This window comes from Mastacembelus armatus, chromosome 6 (assembly GCF_900324485.2).
Source record: "Mastacembelus armatus chromosome 6, fMasArm1.2, whole genome shotgun sequence".
Lineage (NCBI taxonomy): Eukaryota > Metazoa > Chordata > Actinopteri > Synbranchiformes > Mastacembelidae > Mastacembelus > Mastacembelus armatus.
In genome coordinates, this window is record NC_046638.1 from 21,426,421 (window position 1) to 21,447,562 (window position 21,142).

General features: G+C 40.4%; 2 protein-coding genes across 9 annotated transcripts in view; both read right to left on the minus strand.

Annotated features, from left to right (window-relative positions):
* Positions 1-1,855, minus strand: part of ldlrad3 (low density lipoprotein receptor class A domain containing 3) — a 70,818-nt gene extending 68,963 nt beyond the window's left edge. For 4 of the 6 annotated variants that reach the window (XM_026310734.1, XM_026310735.1, XM_026310732.1 and 1 more), the window contains exon 1: positions 1,568-1,853. Coding sequence is in view for 1 of the 6 variants with exons in the window: in XM_026310729.2 (XP_026166514.1) it covers positions 1,568-1,622 (55 nt within the window). In the remaining 5 variants the exon portion in view is untranslated. Of the gene's footprint in view, positions 1-1,567 lie in introns of all 6 variants that reach the window. The other 2 variants (XM_026310729.2, XM_026310731.1) reach the window with 2 other exon arrangements.
* Positions 1,856-16,316: 14,461 nt separating this feature from the next.
* The window catches only part of trim44 (tripartite motif containing 44), a 38,596-nt gene continuing 33,770 nt past the window's right edge, over positions 16,317-21,142 (minus strand). For all 3 annotated transcript variants that reach the window (XM_026311898.1, XM_026311899.2, XM_033325275.1), the window contains one exon: positions 16,317-17,713. In XM_026311898.1, coding sequence (XP_026167683.1) covers positions 17,629-17,713 — 85 coding nt within the window. In that variant the 3' untranslated portion in view covers positions 16,317-17,628. The remainder of the gene's footprint in view (positions 17,714-21,142) is intronic.

A 21,142-nucleotide genomic window follows, 5' to 3' on the forward strand; every position in this document is an offset into this window, starting at 1 on the left:
AACACAATTTGTTTATCAAAGCTGACAACACATAAGCAATACTGAAGAAAACAAACTGCAGTAATATTCTGGAAGAAAATTTCTGACATCAATCATGTATATGCTTCTTCGCTCCAATAAAACAAACTAGGATGGGGTTTGGCAGCCTAAACTAAATCTCTGTTCAACAACAATATAATAATATGTACACTTCACTCCCACTGACAATGATAAAAACTCATTCATATGCTCATGCTTAACAAATCCCTGGGGATGAAAATTTATTATAACTATGCGCACAGTTCCTGTGTTCAGTGTAACATATGTTTTAGAGGTCTCATGCTTTTTTACCTTCCAGGATATGCATTTTGAGGTACATCCTAAAACTAAAAGTGCAGCAATCTGCCTTTTCAAAGCAGATATCAGGACCTGCCATAAGAGGAAATCACAGGTGTTACGAACAGTGACAGCATGTCAGTGAAGTAACACGCACAGTACCTGAAGCGCAGTGAAACTGATACATCAAAATGGAAATGCCTATGGTACCAAGGCAAGAGCATCTTAGGATTTGGTTAATATTAACTGGCCTGTCGATGCACCTGCATCCTGTTCAGCACATGATGATCCACAGGGATTAGTTTGAAGAAAGATTACAGAAACAAAGGCATCTGTAAATGCATGTTTACAAAATGTTCCATTAAGTCAATAAAAATGAGTCCTACTGTAGCTTTAGGCTTTGTGTTTGTCTCCAGCTGAGAAAATAACTTCTTCACTGTGGCAGGATTACATGCAGGTTAAGGTCAGCTGTATTTGCATGTGTACAGCAGGAATACCTTTTTAATAAGTATGATCAGAAGGATGACCCAGTTTACTTAGAGTCTATTCACAGTGGGCCTCATTCCTTATTCATACAGCTACAGGAACAGTTACTGAGAGTTACTTTATTTATTTATATTTTATCTCTTCTTTAAATGAATTTGCCCTAAATATCATCCGTGTTTTACCTGGAGCTGTTTTTTATAAAGCACGTGTTCTGCAAGTTCAAAGGTTAAAGTGAAGAAGCAGCTGCGAGGCTCCAGTAGTAATGTTATGTCTTCCACTGGGCCCCAGCTGCCATGGCGGGGCTGCACAACAGATTGACTTGTCAACACTGTCTTGTCAACAAGCTCTCGGTTCTGACTTAGCCCGGAGGAGACTACACGTTCATCTCAGTAAAAACACACAGTGCATGGATACAGCATGAGGAAAGAGTCTGTAACAAAACAATTTCTCCGTCAGGAGAGAAGGGGACATGCAGCCAGTGCAATGGATTCGCCATGCACGCAAAACTCTCCAAAGCTGCCTCAGCTCCCCATTTCCAGACAAAAGCCCCCGTTCAGACGATGGAAAGGAAAGGTCTTGTAAATTATTTCCATAGAGGCTTCTCCGATAAGTTTGATCCAACTCGTAGGACGAAATAAAATACATGAAGAGACAGACCAGGCAGCGAACACTTCAAAAGCTTTAGCCCCCTTTACTCAAACCCACCCTACAATGAAGCGTGACCGCGCCGTGACACCAATAGTTTCTGCGCGCTTTAAAAACTCACCAACAGTCTTTGAGCCTGACCCCGAACCAAGCAGAAGGTACCAGATCCACATCATACGCGCTGCTTTTCTCCCCCGACCTGCCCTTGGTGTCCTGCCCCGCCGAGGGGCCAAAAACTGGGGGCGAAGAAGGAAAAAAAAAAAAACTTTTCCGACCCAGCTGTAGGCTACTCCTTCCTCTCACACTCCGCAACACGGCTCTTTTATTTCTACTCCACCGTCTAAATGAAGTGCGCAATGAGAGGTGGGTTGGAGTCCGGTCTGGGGAGGACGGGAAGGACGAGGCTGGAGCTTGAAGGGGCTTCAGGGTGGCGGCACGATGGCTGGAGGGGGGGGAGCCGCTCGCTCGTGTGTTTGGTGCTGAGAGAGGCGGAGTCCGAGGCAGAGAGCCGGAGAACAGAGGTCCCAGTCCGGGATCAGCTCGGTGAGAAGAAGATCCTGTATGAGGGGGGCCCCCAGTGAGAATCATTTCCCCCAAACTGCCTGTTTATTAGGATTGTTGTGGAAAAATCCCAATAAAAAGTGCAAGATAGACCTAAGAGACAATAGATGGCAGAATATGAGATAAATGATAGATTGGTCTATTAAAGTTCATACTGTAAGTAGGATGATTATAAAATACAGTATGCTCACAGAAGGTCACCATAATGTCAGCACTTTACAACCAAAACACTAGAGCATCATTAAAACAAACCTTCACTGTGTCGACAATGGCAACGAAAATGTGTTTTAAAATGTTAGATATGGAGACAACAGATGGCAGGGGGGAAAACTGGAGCAGTGTTTTAGCAGATGGTTTGCCTTAAAGTTAAAAGAGGCAAATACTTGTGAAAAATCAAAGCTCGAAAGGATTTTTGGTTCATCCTTCTCAATGTATTTCTGACGTTCAGCTCTGGTTACATCTACATAGTGTGGAGTTTAATATTGAACAGCTTATGCAGTGTAGAGCACTGTCCAGGCTGATACACAAGGTATGCATCCAGATATACAAAGCAGAAGTAAAGAAGCAAGTGTCCTGATGTTTATATTTGCATTTTTGAATTGAATTAGAGAGAGACGCAGAGAGGGCTAGAAGGACAGGGGGCTTCACCTATCAACAGCTCCACTTTATCAAGGAGCCACAGCTGTGTGCAGGCAGACAACCTCGCTTCAAACAACCTCCTCCTTTTGATAGCATGCTAACCTCGGGCCTGTGATTGGAATGAGTCCCAATATCCAACTCCTTCAGCTCACTTTATATTCATCCACACACTGTCTTATCAAGCCAAAGCCTAGTGCAGACTCAAACTCCAGGGGAGGGTCTCGACATGTCACTTGGATCTGTTCAAACTTTGTCATAGATTCTAGCTTGATAGAGTCTGTTGGGGCCTGCTGTCCTCACATCCCCTCTTTGTTGTCTGTAGGGTCTTGTGTATTACAATCTATTATGATAAGCCCTGATGTTAGATCACTGTGCACGTGTGCTCCGTGACCACTCTTGAAAAGTCCGAAAAGTCCACAGCTGGCAGATAGGAATATTTTAATGATCGCCACAGTTAACAGAGCAGACACAAGTCTGCTCAACACAAATTCTGAATACAATCAACACTAATAAAACTAAATACATGTTGAGGAGGAAGAAGATTTGTCAGTCATTGTTAAATGGATTTTATTCTGCTCCCCTGGAGTTATCATTAATGTTAATGTTGAGCTCTCTCCCAAATTACACAGCCTGATTCATGAACCAGAACAGCATAATCTGTTTTGAGGGCCTCTGCATGAGAAGGCTGCAAACTAAAAGCAGAAATGGGCTCAACAGCACTACTGGCTGACAACCAGTGTTTCATTAATGTCCATCAATTAGTTTAGGCTATCTCTAAACAGCTCAGACCTAATTAGCCACCGGGCAACAAATGGACTCATTAGGGGATATTAAACTCTAATATGAAGTTTGTTATTGACTTAATAGCAGGAGAAACCCAATTAATGGCCAGATTTGGAAAATGACTCAGGTATTGAGATGATCAGATTGGTGAAGAGGAGAGAGTAGCAATCTGTGATGGCTTTGCCTGTGGGTGAGTGGTGGCACTGAGAGAAAGAGAACCAGAGATTCAGCAAGAGATACAAAGAGGGGTAGGGGAATGCATAACAGGAAGAGCACAAAGGGAGCCTACATGAGTGTGTGTACATGTGGGTGTAGAGAGAGAAAACAACACTCAGCATTCGGGAGGGAGAATGAGTAAGGAAGCCTGCGGCAAGAAAAGTATCAGGAGGTGGATGAGGAAAATGAGAGATGAAGAAGGTGAAAAAGAAGGTGTGAGAATTTTTAAAAAAAAGGACAGATATTTGAATAGTGAGCAAGCGGAAAGATGTATTAATTTAAATGTATATAGGCTCTCTCAGTGCTTCGGGTATTAACCTATATTACATGCAAGCTGTAGGGCATTACTGGAAGTATACTGTACCTTTGCCAAAAAGCTTAGTTGAGTCCACTGTCACTGAGAGCTTAATTTTAACTAACGAGTGTGAAATGAAGGGGGAGATCTACAGCACTGCTCATGAGGACTTCTGGATGACATGTCCTTGTCATGCTATACTGCCATCGAGGTAGCTGTAAAATGCCAAGGCCCCTAAAGAACTGGCAACGGCTGTCTGTGAGTCTCTTGACATTCATCTTACATTTAATAACCAGCGTTCCGATGTGAAGGACATCTTTGTGAGTGAGCATGTGAGTCAGAACACAACAGAGAGAGATAAACAAGACACAGGGTGCATCAAGGGACAATACGCTAATGATTTCAGCAAATGTTTCTGCTGGCCCATTAAGGAGCTGACTTTTGTGTTGACTGCTCTGAGCTACACACGTTTCTCTCTAAACACACGTACATGTAGGATTAATTATATGAAACACATGCACACATACATACTTATACAGTTACATAAAATCACCCTCATGTTCACCCAGAGTCTCCTTCATGCTCCTCCAAATGCATTAATTGAATAATCATTCAATTATTTGATCAATGCCTTGTTCCTCTGGCATTAGTTAGCAAAGCCGATGCCTTGCAGGGACATCAGCCAGACATCAACAATTGAATCAGAGGGAGAAGGAAAGGGCTTGTGGGTGTATTTGTGTGTGTTAGTGAGTGTTAGTGTGTGTGTGTGTGTATGTGTGTACCTGTCAATCTATAAGGCCCTGACTAAGAACCAAATGAGGGCCTGATATTGATTTGGGATTTCAGAGACAGGGACCAATAACAGCTTGAATAAGAAATGCCTGAGGCATCAACACTTGGTTTCTTAATTAATCTAAGTAACATGATGTACAGATTGGAATGGATAACTTTTAATAGCAAAATACAAGGATGATGAGAAACCAGCATTAGCAAAAAATTATTGTATCGTGCAAGGATGTAATTCAAAAAAAATAAGAGCAATCCCTGAGCTCTTTGAGAAAAGGTAAAAAGCTTGTTGCTTCCTCTGCAGTCTCTGTTAATGGCAAATATTCATTAAAACCTAGTTAGTGAAATTATAATATAATATAATGGATTCTTCATACAGAAGTTAATTATACCACTTCAAGAGTAACAATAATGAATCAAATAAACATGATGATTTTCATTAATGCTCCTATAAAAGTAAACCATACAGAGGAAAACAGGACAGTGGTGAATCAACTCTCAAGGCAGTAGCAGTCCATTATCACATATGGTTTCCAAATACCAGTAATAGCCTTAAACAAGGTCAAGCCCAGCTGAGCAATGGGCAATCTCCTCTCAGTTATACATAATTAGTAGATGTAGGATAACTGTGAGCACTCATTGAGGTTCTATCCCTTAGATTTTTCCCCTCTCTTTAGACAAAATCTAAACTGTTGCTTATAAAATTTTAGATGTCATGTTATATGATGTAATTATTATCAGTTGAGCAATGGTTAATTAGAGGGAGAAGATAGACCAGGGGCAACGTCAGAATGACACTGTCCTCTGTGAGGCGCTTTGAGATAAATGCAAATGTACAGCTGAGGCTGATGGGAATGTCATTAGTTTTGTGGATATTAGGTCATAAACTAAAGCACTAGGCAAATTTAAATTCTGACCTGATGATAACACTGTATGTAAAGCAAGGGGATCACCAAAGTTATTGCATTTCATCATGTGGGGAGCTTAAATGCGAACCAAATGTCATTGCAGCCCAACTACTGAGACATTTTACTACTCAAATAAAACAGCTGCTGGTGATGCTAAATGAAATGTCAGGGTACCATCAAAGACTGTCTGTATGCCAAGCTATGTAGTGGATATAAAGACATTTTACAGGGTAACTGAAAACTTTGACCTACTAGTGGCAGGTCAGGGGCTCACCACAGTCATAGGATTCATCCACTCCAGCTGCACGAAAGTAATATTCCTTTGAAACAGGGCTGGGTAACATGGACAAAACTATTATCACAATATCAATATACAGCATACAAATAAAAAATGAGGGAATAAACATATTGAATATGTGCTTTAGACCTCACAGTGTGTTTTGGTGATCAACAGTGAATGTAAACATAACTTGTTTCTTCACAAGACAACTCCACAGGGTACAGTAACCATTCATTTGAAAGTCAAGGAGTATGTTTGGCTTTTGAAATTAACCTCAAATGAATCAAATCCAGGTATGTCATGGTTCTAAATTATCCTTAATTCCATTTGAATCAATTACTTGATCTGCAACCAACATTTATGCCTCAACAATGCAACACTGTCACATAACATGTCACACAACATGTTATTCTACCTATATGCTATATCTTTTGCACATTGGTAATGAGAGTAATAATAATAATAATAATAATAATAATAATAATAAACAACATTTAAATGAGAATTATGTGACCTACAGATTGACAGCTGTTTATCTGGTTGTCATATGAAGGCTGGGATTTTCTGTGAGTCGGGCTGCTAGTGCTAGCAGTTTTTGATATTGTTTTATCCTGTAAGGCAAGGCAAGGCAAATTTATTTGTATAGCACCTTTCATACACTACGCAATTCAAAGTGCTTTACAAGGCATATAATTACATTAAAAAGCACTGAAAAGAGCATTTAAAAACAAAGACATTTAACATAAAATAAATTTAAATCGAGTAAAGTAAATTAAAATAAAACATAAAAGCACATTAAGAAAACAAAGATAACAATTATTCGAAGGCAGCAGTAAACAACAGAGTTTTCAGTCCAGATTTGAATGAGTTGACAGTTTGAGCAGACCTCAGGTGTTCAGGAAGTTTGTTCCACAAGTGAGGAGCATAGTGACTGAATGCTGCTTCACTTTGTTTGGTTCTGGTTCTGGGAACACACAGTAGACCTGTCCCAGATGACCTGAGGGGTCTGGAAACCTCATAGGGAACTAATACATCTTGGATATATTTTGGTCCACAACCATTTAGTGCTTTATAAACTAGCAATAAGATTTTAAAATCTATCCTTTGACTAACGGGAAGCCAGTGTAGTGATCTGAGAACTGGTGTGATATTCATGGTGGATAGTAGTAAAGTTTTAATACATTATCTCCTAAAAGACACTTTTATTTATTTTTTAACATCAACATAAAGTGGTTTAACCCTAAAGGTGACCAATCTGAAAATGCTCATTTTGTCATCACGGAAATGTCATGTGTCTATCATTATCCACCTAAAAGGCTGTTCACATTAAAGTCACTAAGTTTGTATGTAAATGTACATCACAATAGCCTTGGAATTAAACTGATTTAAATAACTGAACCTTTTTCAATTTTGCTTCACCTCCCCCACTGGACATAGGTCTGGGCACACAGCTGCGCAGACTAAATCTAATGAAATAGTGAATAACAGAAAGAGTGTTGATATCAAAACACAGAAGGACAGACAAGAGCATCAGACAGAAGCGCATGTGATGGGGTGAGGCCAGGATGAAAAAGGGCACAGCGCTCCCAGCAGGCTTGGCTACTTTTATAGCAATCATTTTAGTTTGGTTCACTGCTCAAGCCCTCAGGCTGCCTTCATTTAGTGGACCACCAACTGTTACAGGTGTTTTTTATGGGCCAAAGTGGGCTGCTCATTCCCTGCCTCCCTGCCATGCCCTGGCCCTATTTTGCATTTTTCATCAGATTCCTTGGTGCTTCAGGCTATATTTATGTTAGATAAAAATACCCAGATTTGCAGGAGTGTAGTCAGTGTAACCTTGGAAAATATTACAGATGCCAGCCAGACTGAATGAATATGAATTGTGTTAGTGAGAGAGTGACACACTTGAGGTACTAAAGTGTAAATTAGAATAGAAGGACAACTTTTGACAACAAAAGAAATTTGGAGCAAACAAGAAAGAGGTGACTGACTCAGTAGTCAAGTGACTAAATAAATATGGGTTTGTGGAAACAGGTAAAGGAGGAAAAGGAGCATGAAATATCTTAACTGAACTGAAAGCTTTAGAGAGGTTTTGTCAAAGGCATCACAAAGAGTGTGAGGTGTGTGTGTGTGCAGTTCAAAAGTGTTAAATGGACTAAAAACAGTGGAGGATGGAAAAAGGGAATAGCACTGTAAGCTGTCTGAAGGTTTCTAGGACTGAGAGGTTGTTTATGCGTGGGCGCAGCTTGAGCATGGAGAGAGTGACCATGAGAGAGAGGAGATAGTTGGGATTGGACAAGTAACCACAGTATCACAGATTCAGCACAGTGAGGGTTTACCAGTTGGGTGGGAGTGGACCAGTAAGATCAGCAAGATTCAGGGATAATGAGCAAGACCACCACGGGGTTATAAGTCATGCCTGGTTGCTCTGGGCCCTGACTGGAGCAGCAAGAAGCAGGCTGGAAGGGATAAATAAGTGGAACGAAGAGAGACTGGGAGGGGAGCTCGCTGAGAACTCGGCCTTTGATCACAGGGCAAAGAATTACCAGCTCAGTGCCCTCTGCTGCTGGGCCCCAGCCCCAAAGTACGATGGGAAATGTCCATATTCAAATGTCAACCCCTTACTCACTGCACAATACCTCTAATTTATTGTGATGCACATAGAAATACATTCATATGACCTACACACTGAAACCTATACAAACAAGTAAATTGCTTTGTTCTGTTGCCAAGCCTTGGGTGACCTCCCATTTGTGTCACTGCTGTGGGGCTCTGGGGCTGTAACACACAGTGACACAGGTTGATGCCAGTCTGAAAAAGGCTGAGTAACATAGAGGTAGCAACTCAAAACAATAATGAAATGTTGTGAGACAAATGTGATTCACCTAGAAATGAGTCGCCTGACAAAAGCAGTACATGGCAACAAAATGCCCTGCTGAAAGGTCATGAGAATTTACGTGCACTAATAAATAGTTTCTAAGCTGTATTTGGTTGCATATCTTCCTGCTCTATCAACCATGCCTGGAGCTTACCCTGCTGGCTGACACAGAGGTGTGTGTGGGCTGATTGGGAGTTTCCCACCTGCTGTTAGGATGGGAGGAAATGTGAGCGTGCAATGAGCATAGCTTTGATCAGTTCTAATCCTCAGAGAAGGGTGGGGAGGGGGCACCTCAGCACATTGGCAGGGGAAAGCCATATTCAACATTTAGTTCAACATTTAGCGAGAAAGGGGAGTGTCAGTGCATGCTTGTGTTGTGCAGTGGCTGCACAATAGCTTAATCTCACACTTATTTGTGAGCATGAAGTGTGTGCAATGTTGCTTTTCTGAAAGAAGGTGAAGAATCTTCTATCCATCATACTGTTTGTTGGGGGGGCAAATTGTCTTTTCATGTTCTGTAAGGACGGCTTGACACTGTACCGTAAACATACACACAATTGTTGCTGTTGCTGTTTTCTTTTTCTGGGACAGTTTCACTCACTAGCAGGGTGAATAAGGCCTGGTGAGGTCATCGTGATCAGCACTGACACTTTACAGCAAGATGGTCCTGGGCTAAAGGAATGTCACAGAGTCACAAAAACTAATATTTGGGAAGCAATGTAGGAAGCAATTGTGTTATCTGTTTTCTTTGTCTCTATTAAAATGTAACTCCAGGTTACCTTTCTTAAGGTATTCCACAATAATAAACAATAACGCACACACACACACACCACATACATGCGCATTTACACACACACACACACACACACACACACACACACACACCACATACATGCGCATTTACACACACACACACACACACACACCACATACACGCACGTGTACACACACACACACACACACACAAACCCCCCCAAAAGAATGACTTAATTACTTTATTAATTACTATTAATTAATATAATATAAATAATATTAAATTTAATAACTTTAAATTAGAATAACTGCAGTAATTGAATTTCCCCTTGGGGATTAATAAAGTACTTCTTCTTCTTAAGTTAAGCAAAATTATACAGTAACACTTCCTTATCCTAGCCATTCTCAGGTCAGAAAGAAACAATCTGTTCTGTTTCACGATCAGCTGTACACTTTTGGCTACGCTGCATTGTTAAATAACTGAAATTTACACGTACTCGTTCAGCAAATCACAATGTACTTGCCAAACGCCCACCCAGTGTGCCATACAGAGAGCTCATTCATGCTAGGAGTTAGGTATGTAGAAGTTTTCCTTTTGGTATTGTGTAAGATCAGTCTAAACATGGTACAGTGTGGGTTTACTGGACTCAGGTTCACTGCCTGTAGCATACAATTGCCTTTCTTTAGCCAGTAGTCAAGTAGAGGTTTGTTAGAGGTCTTTGTTTGTATCAAACACCTCTAATGCCTGGAATGCCAGTTATAAATTTATCTTTGCACAAAAATTTATCTCTTATCTAAATTTATCTCTTATCTTTGCACAAAACAGGTGCTTTGCACTTTGAAATGAGTGTGAGTGAGTTCTGAGCAAATGTGATAGTGATTTTCAAACTACACCTTTTTTTTTTTAAATGGAAGTATTCTTCCTCTAAGATAATATTACATAGATGGAACGTATAGAAAATATGGACAGGCAAATGTCAAAATAAGAACAAATATGTGCAGCCAACATGATTTAAATCCATTCAGTTCTTTACTGACACTGTCTGTTGATAAACCTCCCGCCTGCTCAAAATGTTTTTTTTTTCAAGACTCCCTGTGGAAACTGCTTATTCAAGATGACAAGCAGCTTAATATCTGATTCTAATTGGATGCAGTGATAAGACATTAACTAAACATGCACTGTTTTATGTATTTACAAATATCTCTTCAACAAGAGTTTTCTTCTGAACAACATCCTACTAGTGTAGAAGTAAATATATAAAAAAACAAATTCAGTTCAGCCTCATAGCCACATAATCCAACACCTCTCAGTTTTCCATTTTCTGGTGATGTGTCTGTCACTCCTTTGGTGTTACTACACTTCAACACCAAGGCACTACATGTACAGAGCCAACACTTGGCTCACCTTTCTGCAACATAAACACTTCCTCTGCGTAGAAATCCATCTTTGTTCATGATATTGCTGCTAAAACTATAATCAATGTTCAGTAGTATTTCTGGATGGCTAACACTGTAGTGCGTACATTCCCACAGGTATCTGTTCACAAATGTTGCATAAACCTCAAGAGACAAAATAACTTAAAAAAATGAAATAGTGTTTTTTTACTTACTTACTCTTGCCATTTCTGATGGATTTCTCCAAAAATGGAGCAGCAAATTGGCAGAATACATATTTCAGTTAGTTATGCTTGTGATTTTGCATCTCCTTTTTATGGGAGAGAATAAAGGTGTGGTCTCGAGGGGTAATATTTTTCTACAGGAAAAGACAGAATTGCATTAGAGGCAGATAGAAACATAATAAATAGTGGGTGAAATGAGGCGCAGTTTGAAAGGCATGAAGAATAGAGAAATAAAGCCTGTAAACAAGGCAAAGGCAGATTCTGCACCTGGATCAGCATGCTACTGCAGATTTAAACCGTCTCATAATGTGTAGATAGACCTCAAAGCATGAACACTGGTGTCACTGCATTCAAGAAGCTTTAGAATCCAGTTCATTGAATATATTTTACCAGCTCAGCAGGTACCTTTCTGCAGGAGCCTCCATCCAGTCATCCTTTTGCATTATTGACGCATCTTTTATTTGTAAGGAAGGAAACGCGACATGGGACTTAACAAAGAGCAGATAGTGTGGAAATTGAGCAGAATGAAAAGTGTTTCTTTTCTCAGTAAACTGACACATCAGGGCTACTGTGAAACAATTGTGGAAAGCAAATAATGTTTAACAGAAAGGGATTAATTGTATTTGTATTTTTCACTCATGTCCACATACACCATAGGAGCCCAAAATTCTGTCTTTCTTCGATTTCATTGTCTCTCCAAAAGAGGCTAACATCCATTAGTGCTGGCAGGCAGGGGATTGAGATGAATGTGTTCCAATTTTAACCACCCTGCAGGGTCTCACAGTATACAGGAGGACTGTGAAGTGAGAGCTGGAGCTGTCCCAGGGTAGCTTGGACTGCTTTAGAGTGGCCCCATGATCTCCAACTGTGGGTGGAATACTAAAAGTACATATGTGGATGTGCTTGTACAATTTTACATGAATACAAGGCAAGGACTGAGAACAGGCAGCCTTCTCCCTCTTTCTGTGCTTCCTCTCTCATGTACACACAGACTGAAAATTTCGAGAAGACTCCGCCCACAAAGATTCAGCTCTGAAACAGTATGTAATCACTTCAGATGTGACTACTCTATAGCGGATAATGAGCAAAAAATGCTAGCTATCAGTGAGAAGTCTATCTTATAACTCACGGCAAAAGAAATAACCAGTTGTCTCCAAGCGCCAGTATCTGTTTACTCATACTTGAGTCACACTGTATACAGAATCTTCTCATGAAAATTTTAAGCAGAATAAGGCGTGGATACAGTAAGTGTTCCCGCACTCCCTGATATTTAACATGTACTTGCTTTGAGGTGATGGTTTAAGCCTCTCAATGATGTAGGCAATCAGAGCACTGTGGCCCTGGGCCCATCTCTGTACACTGGAGCCAACAACTTGGGGAAATTATTTGAGTTTAACTGCAAACATATATCAATTGCCATTAAGATAATTATAATAAAACGATTTGATGTGCCTCCACTCATGTTAATGCTTCTTATGATAAAAGGTCAGGCTCAGTACCACCAGCAATAGTATTTAGACTTGCTCAAATAAATTTTGCACAGAGAAACAAAGGTGAGTGCCAAAGCTTTCTGCTCCCAGCTGAGATTTATAGGATATCCTGGGTCTTAAAAGTACATAATGAATCATACTCCATAATTTGGGGTGTCTAATATGTAAATGGTAAACTGATTTTGTTTTATTTTTTTTTTTTTTGTAAAATCTCCAGTCCAAAAGAGATTAATGAATGGGGGCCACTGACTCTAAACTCCAAACTTTTGGAAAACCATTTATACAACAACTGCAAGCACTGAAGTCAGCCACACTCGTGTATGTGGCTCTAGAAATTATGCAAAGTGATGCCATTTGATCTTCCTGCATTAGAAGAAGAGAAATTAACTGAATACGTAACACGGTGCCCCCGCTGAAATATAAAGGTCATCAGAATAATGTTCAAACTATTTTACAGCCACTGGTGGACTACACAGCAGAAAAAATATATGCTTTATTTATATAGTACCTGCAGTATGGTCTGACAATCCCAGTGATCAGAGCAATACATGTTTCCTGATAAAACTGCTAATGCTATCCATCTCATCAAACATGGATACATGTAGCTAATGTGGTATTGGGGCAGACCTGGAGGCCAGACCACTGCACTCTCTGCTCCTCAGGCCAGGCCAGAGCAATTACCACTGCTGCTTCACACACAGACCTGTGTCACCAACACAATTAACAAGCTCCGGAGGAGCTCTGGGCAACCAGGAAGGGTCAAGCTGTGTACACAACAAGAATGATGAGTGGCATGAGTGGAGATGGAGAGTGAGGAAGAGATGGAGCGGCAAACATAAATGGAACAAGCATGTTGAGGATTTTAATGCAACTTACCATTTTTGGATATCATACACCAAGGAATGTAATTTTCTGTGTTGACATTACAGTATAGACACATTGTTTTGTACCTTTGGGCATAGTTTTCAGAGAGCGCGCCTACAAATGCTATACTTTGCTCCCACTTCTCTTCATTCATTCCTGTTGTGAGGATGATTCATCACAGCTGTGACAGAGGGAGCATAATGTGCTACAGCTCTGAGAAGGAACAGCAGTAGGTGTTATCTAGGCCGGATGTTCATTTTATTCAGAGGCATGTTCCATTATCAGCTGGAGGAAACAAGAATCCCAGCTCCTTCTCACTGCATCCATGGTATCATGCTGCCCATCTCTATTTCCTTGCTTGTGACCAGTTTTATGTCTTCCCAATTCAAGCTTCTTTCAAAAGTTTAATCCTTATTTTTAGGGATTTATTTATTTTTATTTTCACCCACATCTCCTCAGTTTTTTTTCTCTTCCTACTCTACAATTCCTGTCCAAATAGGAAGCTCAGACAGGAAAAGATTGCATAGAGGTTATAGACAGAGGCGTGTCTTCCCTGACTCTGGGGCATAAGAGTGATGGAGGCTGTCGAGAGGAGAGATGGATTCCCTGCCCCATCTCGTCTCCACCCAGTCATTGTTCATGAGCTTGGGCCGTCAGACAGCTGTCTGTACCTGCCATCTCTGACAGATGCCTCCTGTCAGTCTGGAATGGTGCACAGTCTGAGTCACCTTCTCCTTAGCTCTCCTAAAATCGATGACAGGGAAGAGATTTATTGATATTTCCTGTTAGCATTTCTTGAAGGTGCTTTTGTTGAACATATTAAATGATACGTAGACAAGCTGGAGGTGTAAGTGCAGGTTGTGACTAATAATACTAACAACAAATGTTGACAATTCTTTCATCAAGAAATGCCACTTTTAGCGATTTAATGTTTCCACAAAGTTACATTTGTTTTGCTGTCATTCTTTTAACTAACTTTAAATACATGGTAAAAACACCAAAAACCATTTATAAGTCCCCAAAGATAATAAGAATGTTAAATGAAAAGGTGACAGTACCTCTTCATAAGGATTATGAGTGATATCAGCTATTGTAAAATTTGTCAGTGGTGAGCTTCATTAAGCAGCTGAACCCAAAGCAAATATTGGAAAAATGTAAAAATCCAGACTAGCATTTTTTCACTGATGCCTATTTCCTTGTTTGTGTGTGTGTGTGTGTGTGTGTCTGTGTGTGTGTCTGTGGACAGGCCAAGGGAAAAAATGAATGAGAAAGTGCATTAACTATGAGACAAGCAATACATTCTTTAGATTGTACATGCAATCTGAGCAAGGACAGAGGTGTGGGTCGCCGTAAATAAACAGGCTAATGCACATCCTCACAAATACTTAAAAGCACACACATTTAGACCTGCATATGCACACGCACACATCTTGGGGCAGTGTAGTGTACTATTAGAGAAATTTCCTTTTCTATTCGGCTCTTGCAGCTAATAAACAGAATCATTAAGGCATGTCACAGTGGTTTGGTGGGTGGTGGAGCTGCTCCATTACTGTAAAACCAAAGACTCCAACTGTCTTTTAAATGATGACATCGAGAAATAGGCTTTATTAAACACAGCAATCAAAGCTGCATCACCACTAGCAAGCATGCCACGTAGCTAATTCAATCCTGGAACACATGAAGCAATTAATTCATGTCAATACAAATGCATAAATAGTCTCTTTTTGCCCATCAGGAAAGCAGAGGTCTTATGGTTTGTGCTTGTGTTTATTTGTGTCTTTGTGCCTCTGTGCGAACATGATCACTGAAGTGAACCTAGAAGAGCAGGTGTAATTGAGTGTGGAGAAAAAGGGAACCTTGTGGTCTCCCTGGCTAAATGAGATCAGACAATCTTCTCCTCTCCATTTCCTCCCCAGACAACAGGCACATTGTCCCCCCTCAGGTTTGTTATTATTTCTTTGATCAGGTTGGACTCCACTACACATGACAGGATAATGATTATTCGCTGAAACCAGTCTCCCTTTGATAGCACAGGAGCTTGTTCGTGGCTATGCCTCCTCACAGCAAACTGAAATCAATTTAGCCACAGCCACACAAAAACACAGACAAAAAGAAAAAAAAAGGCTCTAAAAGGGTTTGAGTGCTCTGACGTGTGGTCAGTCAGGAGCAGTGTAGACAGTGCTGAGGATCAATGTCTCTTGCGGTAAATCATTAAGCTCCATTATAGAAATACACAAGAGAATGCAAACCCAGATGCGTTACCACCCAGACAGTAATGACCACTGGCTAAATGAGTTTCTCTGGGTCAATAGCTCAATGCAGAGAGATGGGACATGCTGAGAAAACATTCTTGGCTTGATGAAGCAGTTCAGGTAGAGAGCAGGGGCGAAGCCAATGAGTACCGCATGCTATGATTGCAAGAAGGCAAGAAAAGGAAAGTGAGAAAGAAAAATGAACAGTGCAAAGACATCCGATTATGGCTATGATGGAAAGTGGGTTCTGGCTTGGCATGAAACCAGTCTGCATTTAAATGCATATGTGGAAAAGCAGAAAACTTGAATTCTCCTACTCCATCACCCTTTTGTCCCCAAACCTCTTAGGAAAGGAAACTCAGAAATTCTCCCCTTCCTGAGTTCTCTCTTTCCACCATTTCATCTCTCCTCCTGTTTCCATTATCACACGCCTTTAAGCTTTTCTGACTATAGTGTCTACGATGACTGACAGTTTTCAGGTGTTTGTGTTTTGCAGGAGAAAAATACTGCAGAATTTGTTCTTAAAAAGGAAATATTAATGTCATCTTCAACATCGCATCTAAGAAACAGATGGTTTATTTATAGATTTAAGACAAAAATAGACAAATAAAAACAAGAGTAAAACATCAGACAGCCAAACTCCTGTCTGTTGTAACAACAGAGTAAAGAATGAACTACTGGAGTTATTTCAATAGGCTGCTGACACACCAACATTTCCCATGGGTAGGTATACAACTCAGAGCATTGTAGTGCAGTACTTCAGTACTGAAGTCATGTTGTTGTCAGACATGACATGATTTTCTGGATGACACGCTTTTCAATTCTGAATTTAAGGCAACATAATCAATCACATTAAAAACTAACTGCTGATACAGACTCACTTGAGGCACTACATCATGAACGAAAGCTATGGCTGAGTGGGTCAAGGTAGAAAGTGCGTTCATTTGTCTGGACTGTAATCTGTCATACACTGCAGATTGGCCAAGAGCAATGAGGCTTTACATTACAGTACATACAAAGCTGATAGTGCGAGAGTGCTATTTTGTCAAATTACAGTTCGATTTTCACCTAACAAAGACTCAGCAACATTCACCAATCAATAGATGTCAAAACGTCTCCCGCTTCAGATAATAGATCTGACACACAGAAGGAAGTGAACACAGATCTACAAGCATAAAGAATCTGCAGGTAGGGCAGGCAATGTAGAGATGAGAGGGGAGAAGGCACAAGGATGATGGAAAACACAAGAAACAACATTATAATACAAAAGCTCGATAGATGTAGGTTTTCTGCTTTGTTAATATACTCTAATTCCCAGAGCACCTGTGTAATATGTTCTCTTAACAACGAAAGCCATCTGACAAATGTAGCCTTTCTATGGCCAAGAGCCTCCATAGAGTTTGACAAAACAAAAGAACCAAAATGATACTGCGAATAAATGAAGAGTGAACTGCACAGTGTCGCAGAATTTTACATTCCTGACATCTGTTGGGCTTAACAGATGCTCCATTCGACTGCTTACCCCAGCTTCCTTCCCGAGTCAGTCAAACTCACCAGTAAGCCAAGGCTGTAGAAATTGAGCCTGATGGTAACTGATTGCACATAATGTGTGTGCTTCAATTAAAGGAAGTTGGTAACTTGTGAGCAATTAAAAAAAAAGTTTGAGAGCAGAAAAGATGTGGCCATCCATATTTGTCACACCAGCCTCCATCAAGGTCAGTTCACTGCCAGCAGGCAGTGGGAAGGGAGGGGGAAGGCGGTAAAAAGGAGATCGCTGACAGAGAAAGTGTCAGAGAACGTGTCGGCCTGATGGCTTAACAGGGCTGATTGAAGGACAGGTTGAAGTAGACTGTTGGTATCAGGGGGCATGGTCCATGGATGGTCCAGAATGATTGTCTTCAAAGTCCCGTGGGTCTAAGGGGTCTGCCCTCGGCTCTGGTAGCCTGAAAAAGACAAAAAGAGAGAGAAAAAAAGAGTACATATCTCAGATCACCTCTGGTTTCTTCTCTTTCATAAACACCTGCATGCAGCCACATAAACACACATCCCACACACACTCTTCACCATGCACACATATTATGGAAATATAATAAACCTCTGTGAAATGCAATCAGCTTCAATCAAGCTACGCCCTAAGTAGAAATCATCCATTCTGTCGGTTTTATATTATTGCAGTGACAAAGACAAAGTGACAGCTAAATTGCAGGGACCTGTAGCAATCCAAGCCTGGCTGATAGATTCATTTCACTGGAGACAGTCTACACTAATCATATGCTCTAATTGGACAATGTCGTAAGGGTGACAGAGCATTGCTCCTCCCTGAGAAGCAACTCTCTCCTCTAACTTCTCTAATTCCAGCACCTTCTTTCATCTTATGATTATGCTGCTAAAGCTGCAGTACCACTTCCATTTTCAAGACTATATGTCAGCATTTTTATTTTTTTTTTTTTATAATCACACTTACTGTATGAGGATGCTGTTTAATTCAATGAGATTCACTGCACTTTAGAGCTATGCCATTTAATTTCACCATTCAAATGTTTCTTTTAAAACAATCACTTCCCATGACCTTGGACAGTTAGTTTGCATTTATATTTGTGAATTTACTGCCATCTATCAGAGCAAAAATCAACAAAGAAGAGATTACTCCACATGCATCTCCGATGTCATATTGATGGGTTTTGTAGGGCACAGATTGGTGTATAAAGGACAAGTTAAATCCCACGTTCACTTTAACTTTTTTTATCTGATATTACAGACACTTATACTTCAGGGTTAGGACTGATGTCATTCTTACAAAATAGATGTATGTGGTTGTCAACGATTTAAAGCCATTCGTTTTGCCAGTTAAGAAGCAATGGTAGTATGTCAATACAATGCAGATGCTTTGTTCTCTGCTTTTTAAAAATGGAAGGGGAGTAATTTATGACAATCATTTTCCAGATGAGCACGGTGTACATTTACAAAACACATACAAACAAAAAGAATGTAAGTGATTTAAGAGCTCGTAGGAGCAGTAAGGGGTGAGATCAAATTGTTAGACGTGCTAAAAAGTCTTTTCTACCAAATATTCAATGGGATGTACGAGAAAGTTGTGCAGTTTTCAAAATAAGGTATGAAAGACGACAAAAATACATGGTCATCTGCATCATCTGTATGGGATTGCTATAATATGCTTGATATAAAACTCATAGCCTAGAGTCATGCCAGTGGCTCTGTGAGGCTGTACTTGGGCAATAAAAATAGAGCTGTGCTTTGGGCTAAAGGCTACACATAGTTTAACATGTTAGCGTGCTAACATTTGCTTATTAACACTATACACAAAGTTCCCCTGAGGTTGAAAGGAATGCCAGTAATGTTGCATGCATCTGGTCATAAGCCAAAGTACTGGACAAATAAAAATCTTGACCTGATGGTGGTGCCAGATTAAAAGGTTACAGTTATTATAGATCAACCTAAGGAGAAGATGGATGTGTGTACCACATTTCATGGCAATCCATCCAATAGTTTTGATACATTTCACTCATAATCACAAATATGAAACTCAAAGTTATTAGGACACATCCTATCAGGACCTTGAACATCTGTATCAAAATTTAATTTACTTTTAATAACTACATTCCAGATTAACCTCTTTATTTTGTGTTTGTTTACTGTCTGATGATTTTCTGTAGACATTTTCACCCGTCTCCGTTTTGCTGAAGCTCTTCCTCTGCACTTCAACTCCGCCCGTGCCATACGCAGCAGTCTTAAGAAATATCTACACATTGGTTAATAGGCAGCAATATCTTTCTGAGTGCAGTTCCCTTAGTATTCCTGTGTGATAGACCTCTGCCATCAGAAACAAAGAGCTGCTTCCTCTCCTATTCTCCTGCACCTTGAAGAGCAGATCATCACAACACAAACTCACAACACAGCATCTCATCAGAGAGCAACCACAAATGTGTGTGCTCATAAATGCATGCTGGCACTGCTGTGTATGCTTATAAACTGAGATGAGTTAGCCTTTCAAGCCTAAATGGATTAACTCCAAAATGCTTAGTGGTCGAGCTATAAACAACAGTTGTTGCTTTAAACAAAGCAGCAAAAATATGCGCACGGACACACAAAAACAAAACAAACAAAAAAAAAACAACAACTTTGGATCAAATGCCAAATTACTGAGTGCCAAATGCATGGATGATGTTGGATAGTCTGTAGAGACACACGCAGGGTTAGTTGCTGTATAGATATACCATCTCTCCTAAGTACATATGGTCGAGACATTAATTATTCTCAAGTGCTGTTCCCATTCAAAATCTTGGCAAAGTTACCACTTGTACTTTCATGCAGCCCACAAATTTTATTCAAACTGTCTACAGAACCAGTCAGGTGCTCACTCTTTGTTGTCAGCACAGCACACAAACGTCTGCACACAAACGTCTGCACTGAGCTAAGCCCTGCTCCCTCCTGCCTGAGATGGTTTTTGGGGTAAAACGTTGGCAGACTTATTTGTGTAAGGCAATTTCATCTTGTATCTCCACTCAACCAAAACAGTCACCCTGCTCTTTGTTAAAAAAAAAAAGGAAAAAAAAAAAGTAATTACAAATATATTCATATGGGGCAAAGTAAGGCCTTTACTATGTAGGCAATGAACTATTTATATTCAGATAGTCTCTGCTAAGCCTTAGGACACATGGATGTAATAACTTATTTATTCCACCCGCAGGAAAAGGCCATTACTTGAGAGAGAGGAAAGAAAGAATGGCAATGAATGGTATGGGTGGCAGAACGAAATGACAAAGTGGAACATGCAACAAAATGTCAGTGGGTGGATGATAAATTCCCTACAAGTTAAAGCCCTTGCTTTGTTCTCTTTTTCTGTTTGTTCATCTTCCCTGGCCTAAGTAACTTTGCTCTGTGTGTGTGTGTGTTCTGATGACTGGGTTTTTCCGAGCATGATTTATTTATAAGCTTTAAAGCGATCAATGCATTATTGATCAGGACTGATCACTGCCCCCTGCCTTTGGAGTCACCAATGCCCTATGAACAGAGACAAGCTCAGGGTTGGCCTCTTACAGAACTCTCTGTCTGGGCTTCAGGGAAACATACGGGCTGTCCTCTTGGGTGATAGATGGACAATAGCCTTGGTATGTGGAAATGCGGAACACTGTGTTTGTGAGGGATAAAGAGGGAGAGATAAGAGCTTAGATGGCACTGACAAAGTAGAACAAAGCTAATCTTATTAATTCTTCTTCTCCGAGTGAAACAAAAGATTCTCCAACAGCCCTAAAATGAACCCATCACTCATGGAAGAAAACTTCTGGTTCTCTATAAGGAAGACAGAGGGAGAGAGAGTGCATGATGCTGCCTGGACTTTGCCTTTTCCCTCT